Genomic DNA, 9,292 nt, shown 5'->3' on the forward strand with positions numbered 1-9,292 from the left:
TAGAACCTTGCAAGATATGGCAAGAACCATAATTATGGAAAATTCTCTTCCACACCACTTCTAGGCTGAAGCTATAAGCACAACATGTCACATCATCAACAAATTCCTAATTCGACATATTCTCAAGAAGACTCCATATGAACTATTGAGAGGAAAAGGGCCCAATATCAGTTATTTTTATCATTTTGGCTGCAAATGCTTTATACACAACAATGGAAAAGACAATCTTGGTAAGTTTGATCCCAAAAGCGATAAAGGTATTTTTCTTGGATGCTCTCCCTCTAGTAGAGCATATAGAGTTTTTAACAAGCATACTTTATCTATTGAAGAATCTATACATGTTGCTTTTGTGGACACTAACCCTCGCTTAAGGAATGAACAACTTCCTGAAGATGAGGAAATTTCCATAGTTCCAAGGTCAATCAATACAGGTAAGAACACTCCTGATGAAGTAACTGATCAGCAAGATTAGTCGACTAACAGTCCTACAAAATATCAGGGATCTCCTACAAATGATCCAACAAATTCAGTTAAAAAGGAGCCAGTATTAGTTGTTCCAAATGAATGGAAAACTGAGCTTGGATATCCATATAAGTATATCATTGGAGATCCTCAGGAAGGAATGAAAACTAGAAGATCACTAAAGGAGACATCAAATGTTGCTCTCATATCCCAGTTCGAACCAAAAACGATGGATGAATCACTTGGGGACAAAAGCTAGATAACTGCAATGAAGGAAGAGCTTGATCAATTTGAGAAAAATAAGGTATGGGAACTTATTCCTAAACCACCAAACACATCCATTGTTGGAACAAAATGGGTATACAAAAATAAGTTGAATGAATCTGGACAAGTTGTGTGAAATAAAGCTAGACTGGTCGCACAAGTTTATTCACAACAAGAGGGAATTGATTACAAGGAAACCTTCGCCCCTATTGCCAGGTTAGAATAAATTCGCATTCTATTAGCCTATGTCGCTCACAAATATTTTAGACTATTTCAGATGAATGTGAAAAGTGCTTTCTTAAATGGGTTCATCTCTGATGAAGTATTTGCAGGATTTGTAAACGAATCTTTTCCAAATCATGTCTATAAATTTTCCAAAGCACTGTACGGTCTAAAGCAAGCTCCTAGAGCTTGGTATGAAAGATTGAGCTCACTTTTAGTCGAACATGTGTTTGACAAAGGAAATATTGATACTACTCTTTTTATCAAACAATCATCTCTAGGTAATTTAATTGTACAAATCTACGTAGATGATATTATTTTTGACAGCACTAACCCTATTTTGTGCAAGGACTTTTCAAACATCATGAAAGGGGAATTTAAAATAAGTATGATGGGGGAATGAACCTTCCTCCTTGGGCTTCAAATCAAGCAAGTACAGAAAGGGATCTTCATTAGTCAAACAAAATACACAAAAGAACTCATCAAAAAATTTGGCATGTCAAACACAAAGGCCATATGAACACCTAAGAGTCCATCAACTACCTTGGATGAAGATAAAGACGGTAAGAGTATTGATGAAGCAATGTACCGAGGTATGATTGGCTCTCTATTCTATATATCTTATAGTTAGTCGACTAGGCCTCATCATGTTTGGCTAGGTTTTGATGAAGATCAGGATGTCAATGGGGATGGACAGTGGCTAGAAGTGGTATATGAGGATCTCCCAACATATTGCTCACACTGCAAGCACTTAGAACATGAATACTACTCATGCCCTATTCGAGAAAGAGAAGAAGAAAAAGACAAGAAAAAAGTAGCTACTGAAACCCCACAAAATAAAACCAAACAGATATCAAACAATATTAAAAGAGCAAATAGAATACAACATCAAAAGGAGCAGAGCATACTAGGGTAACACAAAGAACAAAACTACAACTAAAGAGTAGTGGTACAAGACCAAAATGAAGAACAATTGGGCAACATCAAAACTATAACACATCAACAAATAAATGCAAACCACTCCAAGGATCAATGGCAATCTCAGAAGAAGAAGAATTTCATGGGTATCAACAAAAAAAACAAGCAAGAGAAACACAAATAGTCTTATGGACAAATGAATGCAAAACAGATAACCACAAAAGCTCAGAACCAAGGCTCATACACCAATTAACAAATTGTAACAGTAAGTGCTCTGGAGAATATTGTAGAACCAAGTGCCAGATATACTGGTATTGATGCTACAACTGATGGAGATAACAATGGAAAGGACCAGATAAATAACAAACAACACAAGCATCAAACAGTGGAAACAAACATAATTCAAGAGATCCAACATATCAGGACTGCTGACAAATCCAGTGACAATCCTAAAGACTCGGGAATCGGCACAAACAATACTGTTACAATTGCTGGTGTAGCACAAAATGTAACAAAGGAAAATACTTTTGAATGGGTTCAAAGGAGTTTTGGAATGCATAAGGAAATCCTTAATGTTACACTCAACCGCTCATGCCAGGATATGCCCGCACAGACATGTATAGAATCCCCTGTGCCTAATGGCAATACAACAGGATATGTACAACTAGGGACTGAACTTAAGAGTTATGGATCAGGGAAACAAACAATATCCAGAGTTGATGATCATAAGGAAAAGCCAATTCCAGAGCAGTTTCACTATACGTTACCCAACAATGCGTTGAGCAAAAACACAACTGAAAAACTAATAGCCAATGTTCAAGGACCAATAGTGGGAACCACACCACATGACAGAGTCAGTGATGATGCTCCATAACCCTAAGATGTGGTTGGGAAAGATGCTATCGTTGTATATGAACAGAATGGTACAATTATTGTACCAAAGGAGTCAACTACAATTAATACACTGTCTATAGCTTATGCATCAGGTACAAGATCTCCAATACAGATCCAAGTAAGTGTACCATTGAAATCTCCAAATCATGTAATGCATGACATTATTACACACAACCAACAACCAATGGAATTTCATACTGCCTTTGTTGATAGAGAGTAACTAGAAGATGAAGGTAACAATGAATCTATTGCTGGGAACTTCTAGGCTATTGCAAGAGAAAGAGATTTGTCACCTAGGTTGTCTACTAAATAGGGGAAGAAAGGAAATGGCAAAACCAACTAAAGGAACAGCTGCCACCTTCAAGAATACTACCCAAAAGGGCAGCCTCCACGACTAGATGGTGATTAAAACACTCATATAGAATATAAGGCATGTTAAGACATAACAAACCTTTCAGAGAGTTATCAACATGCAAAGGGAACATATTTTTTTTGTTATAGCACTTATGGAACCTTTTCAAAATCAAAGATTTATTCAAAACTACATGAGGAAACTTGGCATGGATGTATGCCAATAACAAGATATGGCTTTTTCTGGATTCAGTCATGCAGTGGGAATTAGTAATTGACACGGAACAACAACTTACTACCAGAGTCTATCATCAAGATAATGACAAATATATCATGATGACTTTCGTATATGCAAAGTGCTCAGCACTGGACAGACTAGAATTATGGGACAGTTTATACTACCTTGTAAGTAATATGAAACTACCATGGCTAGTTGGAGGGGTTTTTAATGTGCTTTTGAGTGAAGAAGAGAAAATTGGAGGGCTTCCAGTCTACCCTCCAGAATATGAAGACTTTGCCTTCTATGTAAATTCATGTGAACTCTTTGACACTGGGTACAAAGGAAGTCCCTTCACATGGTGGAATAGGATACCAAATGCAGAATGCATATTTAAAAGATTGGACAAAATCTTAGTCAATTCCCCATTCCAATCTCTATTCCCAACTACAGAGGTCGAATATCTTATTAGAACAGGCTCGGATCATGCACCTCTGTTTATGACCCATGGTGATGCGACTACCATATTTACTAAACCATTCAAATTTCTGAATTTCTGGACAAAACATACCTCTTGTAAGGAGGTGGTTCGACAAAATTGGCAGGTTGACGTCATAGGTGACCGTTTCTGGATGTTCAAATAGAAATTAAAAAGAGTTAAGATTGCTCTTTTAAAATAGAGTAGGCTCACTTACGGGGACATATTCAAGTGACTAGCTTTAAGGGAAAATGTGGTCAGAATAAAGGAAATGCTTTTTGAAGAAGAACCCATAGTTGAGAATAGAATTGTACTTCAGAAGGCAAAATCCGAATTAAAGAGATATCTGATCATAGAGGAACAATATTGGAAACAAAAAGAAGGTATGTCCTGGTTTACAGAAGGAAACAGAAACACTAGATTGTTTCATAACCATGTCAATGGTAAAAGGTAGAAACTCCAACCGAAGAGAATCCAAAACCATGATGGTAACTGGATTGAGTCGCAAGAACGGATGGCTGGCGCATCAGTCAAATATTTCCAAAACCAGTTCAGACAAGAAGTTGATCATACAAGGTCTGAGCTCCTCAACAATGTACCCTCAATGGTATCTTGTGATCAAAATATAGAACTTTGTAGAATTCCTACAATAGATAAGGTAAAGGCAGCGATTTTTGCAGTGAGCGGTGAAAGTGCAAGTGGGCCAGATGGTTTTACAGGAATTTTCTTTCAAGAATGTTGAGATATAATAGGGGAAGACATACATGAGATGCTGAAATTATTTTATGGAGGAAGTTCCTTACCTAAGTCTATAACCCACACAAACCTTATCTTGCTACCAAAAATAGGTTCAAACATTTAATGACCTAAGGCCTATTAGCTTAAGCAATTTTGTAAATAAAGTTATCTCCAGAGTTGTTCATGATAGGCTGGAAAAAATACTGCCTTCTTTGATCTCTTCCAATCAGTCTGGATTTGTCAAAGGGAGAAGTATATTTGAAAACATTATGTTAACAGAGGAGATTGTTACTGACATAAGATTAAGGGAAAAATCTGCTAATGTAGTTATCAAACTTGACATGGCAAAGGCTTATGATAGGGTCTCATGGAAGTATCTAATGCATGTTTTTAGGAAAATGGGATTTGCGGAATGCTTCATCAACATGATATGGAATTTAATTTCCAACAACTAGTATTCTGTTCTGATTAATGGTCAAGCATCAGGATTCTTTCACTCAATAAGAGGGGTCAAGCAAGGAGATCCTCTCTCTCCAGCCCTGTTCATTCTCTCTTCAGAGGTTCTATCTAGATCGTTAAATAAACTATTTGAAGACACGAGATTCAAGGGCTTTAGGATGCCTAAATAGACTGATCCATTAAATCATTTGGCCTATGCAGACGATACTATAATCTTTTTCTCTACTGATCCATACTTTTTAATGAAAATTATAGAAGTTTTGTCCAAGTATGAGCACACTTCAGGCCAAATAATCAATAAGACAAAGAGTTTATTTTATATGCATTATAGTGTGTCCTCAATAGTGTCCAGCTCGATAGGTACTATCACTAGATTTTCAAAGGGTGAATTTCCATTCACCTATCTTGGCTGCCCAATATTCTACACAAGAAGAAGGGAGGATTATTACAATGACCTGATCAAAAATGTAAAGGCAAAACTGCACTCTTGGAAAGGGAAGCTACTATCCTATGGGGGAAAATCTATATTAATCTCTAGTGTTCTACAGAGCATGCCAACGCACATCCTTTCTGTCATTGACCCTCCTAAAAATGTAATTGCACACCTTCATAAAGCCTTTGTGAGATTCTTCTGGAGTACCAAGGAAGAAGGTAGGAGTAGACATTGGACAAAATGACAAAATCTATGCCTACCAAAGGAAGAAGGGGGTGTAGGTTTTAGCTCACTGCATGATGTATCAAAAGATTTATTTGCCAAATTGTGGTGGAAGTTTAGGACATCCAAGTCCTTATGGTATAACTTTATGCGGAACAAGTACTGTAAAAAGGAAATCCCGACAACTGTCAAATTTAGACAAGGATCTCAAGTATGGAGGAAAATGCTAGAGGCTAGGGAATAGGTGGAGCACGAAATACTATGAGAAATGAATAGGGGTTCTACTAATGTTTGGTATGAGAATTGGATTGGTCTGGGAGCTCTGTACCATATTGTTCCAAATGACTATACAATCAATGAAGATATGCAGGAAGTAGCTGAATTGAGAGTGGATGATACATGGGATGAGCAACTTCTAGTGCAATCTTTCCCTACGGACATTGCTCAACATATCAAGCAAGAAGTCATATTTGGCACTACTGAGAATTCCTGGGATGTTCCTAGATGGATGCCTTCACCCTCAGGAAATTTCTCTGTTAGTAGTGCTTGGAATATTTTGAGGCATAGAGATCATGTGAATCCTGACTACAATAAGATATGGACTAAAGATCTACCTTTTAAAATCTCATTCTTCTTATGGATATTGTGGAAGGGGAAGATTCCTACTGACAATTTATGGAGAAGAAGTGGGTATTTGGTAGTGTCTAAGTGTTGGTGTTGTTCACAACCGCAAGAAGAGACTTTTCAACACTTGTTCCTAACTAGTGAAACTGCAACTAGAGTATGGAGAAACTTCCTTCAAGCAGCAGATTTAGTGATCAATCTGGTACAGGTGCATCAAGTAATAAGAACATGGTGGAATGCAAAGTGTTATCCTAAACTAATGCATCTATATCAGGCAGCTCCAGCTGTAATCACATGGGAACTTTGGAAGAGGAGAAATACGATGAAGTATGGTGGTGCAATTTCTTGCAATAGGGTGATTCATGAAGTGAATAAGACTTTACATTATCTAGAAAGGATTAGGTACCCATGGCTATCCATAATTCCTCCTCTATGGTCAGATATGATCAGCTTCTTTGAAGGCTACAAGCCATATGTGGGGACTAAGAGTGGTTCAAATGCAATACTGATGGTGCATCAAGAGGCAATCCTAGTCCAAGCTGATATGGGTTTTGTGTTCGAGATCATGCTAGAGATTTGGTGTTTGAGAAAGAATATAAGATAGGAGAGACAACTAACTTAGTGGAAGAAGCAAAGGCAATTGTGGAGGGATTGACATACTGTGTGGAAAGGTAGCTACATCCACTGATTATCTAGAATGATTCCTTAGTAATGAGGAAGATAATTGATCGTGAATGGGCAACTTCCTGGTGTATAGGTGCTGAAGTAAGGAAGATCAAGCATATAAAGAACAACTACAATGTTGTCTTTCAACATGTACTAAGGGAAAGGAACATTGTTGTTGTCTTTTTTGCTAACCTAGCTTTCACTTTTGTAGGTACATACATATTTCAGTCATTTAATGAATTGCCAAGTGCAGAAAAAAAACTGATCAACATGGACAACTCATAAATTCCTAACCTTCGGATTAGGATTATGAAGAGAAGAGGACCTGATTAATGAGATCAACATATAAAACCTTGCCTTGTTTCTTAGAAATTATGGTGTCTCAACAATACAGGCAAGATCTCAAAGAAAAGTAGGCTAGTAAAACTCCACCAACTAGAATTCCTAATTATGCAGTTGTTCTCACTTGTATGGTGTACATACTTGGTTGGTTATAATTATAGCTAGCGTTGCACAACACCAGACTATAGGGGATCTGTTGCAACCTCCTGTAAATGCTTGGCTGCAGATACCAAAGACCTGCACTGCCTCTACAAAGTCATATTGGTTTGATTCTACTGGGCTATACACCAATTGAAGAGTGTAGATGCATGAGTAGTGTAAGCTAACTGAGGCAATAGCATGGTCAAATTGTTTTTGCACTTCTCCAGGGTTTTAAACAGGTTTCTGTTGTGACCATTTTGCTCTCAACAATATGTTGGCATGAGGTTATAACAAATGTTGAATCTGCAGGTCAAATACATGCCAACTGAAGTGTGTAGATGCAATAATCTGGGAGCACAGGCACATTTCATAAACCTATTTGCTATATTTTGCAGGATAACAAGATCAGAAAACTGAGACAAAGACTAGTCTCATACAGATACCAAAGGATGCCATATTTGCTTGGTTATAACTGTTTTATCTCACTCTACTGGGCTTACATACACAATGCTTGAAGGGTGTAGATACCTGAGTAGTGGTGACTATAATATGCCTAGCTACAGCATAATGCTCAACCAGCACTGCTTCTGAACATGAGACAATCAAGAACTGATTAGCCTTCAGTAGAACCAGTATTACTATGTAGTTGGAGTTGCTAATACTTAGTGCTATGTGGGAATGGCTTGAAGATAACCAACAAGAGAGTCACAATCCAGCACCAACAACATCCCTCATCATCATCAAAGTTATCAGCACACACAAATCCTGGGAGCACAATTTTACACCCTAACTTGGTTGTTTCATGTTGCAGGTATGAATAACAGGATCAGAAAACTGAGGCAAAGAATAAAGTCTCAACCTGAACTGCTTTTACATAGAGAACAATCACAAAACTGATTGGACTTCAATGTCTGGATGCTAGTTGAAGTTGCCACTGCCTTTTGCTATGTGGGAATTATTTAAATTATTTGCTGCTTCCCAGAGGATAACAAGATCAGAAAATTGAGGCAAAGACTAGTCTCATAGATATATCAAAGGATGCCATATTTGTTTGGTTATAGCTGTCTTCTCTCACTCTACTAGGCTTACATACACAATGCTTGAAGTGTGTAGATACCTAAGTAATGGTGACTGTAACATGCCTGGCTACAACAGAATGCTCAACCAGCACTGCTACTGCACAGAAGACAATTAAGAATTGATTAGTCTTCAGCAGAACCAGTATTACTATGCCAGTTTGAGTTGCCAATACTTAGTGCTATGTGGGAATGACTTGAAGATAACCAACAAGAGAATCACAATCCAACACTAACAATAGCCCTCATCAAACAAAGTTATCAACACACACAGATCCTGGGAACACAATTTTGCATCCTAACTTGGTTGCTTCATGTTGCAGGTATCAATAACAGGATCAGAAAACTGAGGCAAAAAATAGAGGCTCTACTTTTGCACAGAAGTCTATCACAAAAATGATTGGTCTTTAGCAGAATCAGTACTGTTGTTATATTGTCTGGATGCTAGTTAAAGTTGCCACTGCCTTTTGCTATGTGGGAATGATTTAAAGATAACCAACAAGAGAATCACAAACAAGCACCAATAACAACCTTTCTTCACCATTCACCAACTAGTCATCTTCAAAGTTTTCAACACACATAGGAACCTGGGAGCAAAACACTACATCCTAACTTGTTTGCTTTATTTTGCAGAGTTCATAGATATGATAAGACTGCTTTGGTAAGTATACAAAGAGGTGTTGACAGTACAAATAATCAGTAGAATACTGGTTCAACACAACATGTGTTTGCAGCTCCTCTAAAAACATTTAATGCCTATTGGTGCTAGCATCAACTCCCAGAGG

At 37.6% G+C, this 9,292-nt stretch overlaps 2 protein-coding genes across 2 annotated transcripts; both read left to right on the top strand.

The window, feature by feature from the left end:
* Positions 1–3,324: 3,324 nt before the first annotated feature.
* LOC142163830 (uncharacterized) lies at positions 3,325–4,999 on the top strand. The gene is made up of 2 exons (XM_075220974.1): positions 3,325–3,665; positions 4,720–4,999. The coding sequence occupies exons 1-2, from the start codon at positions 3,325–3,327 to the stop codon at positions 4,997–4,999; spliced, it is 621 nt and encodes a 206-aa protein (XP_075077075.1).
* Positions 5,000–5,926: 927 nt separating this feature from the next.
* LOC142163831 (uncharacterized) lies at positions 5,927–6,886 on the top strand. The gene has a single exon (XM_075220975.1). The coding sequence runs from the start codon at positions 5,927–5,929 to the stop codon at positions 6,884–6,886; it is 960 nt and encodes a 319-aa protein (XP_075077076.1).
* The last annotated feature ends 2,406 nt before the right edge of the window (positions 6,887–9,292 follow it).

Source organism: Nicotiana tabacum, chromosome 9 (assembly GCF_000715075.1).
Source record: "Nicotiana tabacum cultivar K326 chromosome 9, ASM71507v2, whole genome shotgun sequence".
NCBI lineage: Eukaryota > Viridiplantae > Streptophyta > Magnoliopsida > Solanales > Solanaceae > Nicotiana > Nicotiana tabacum.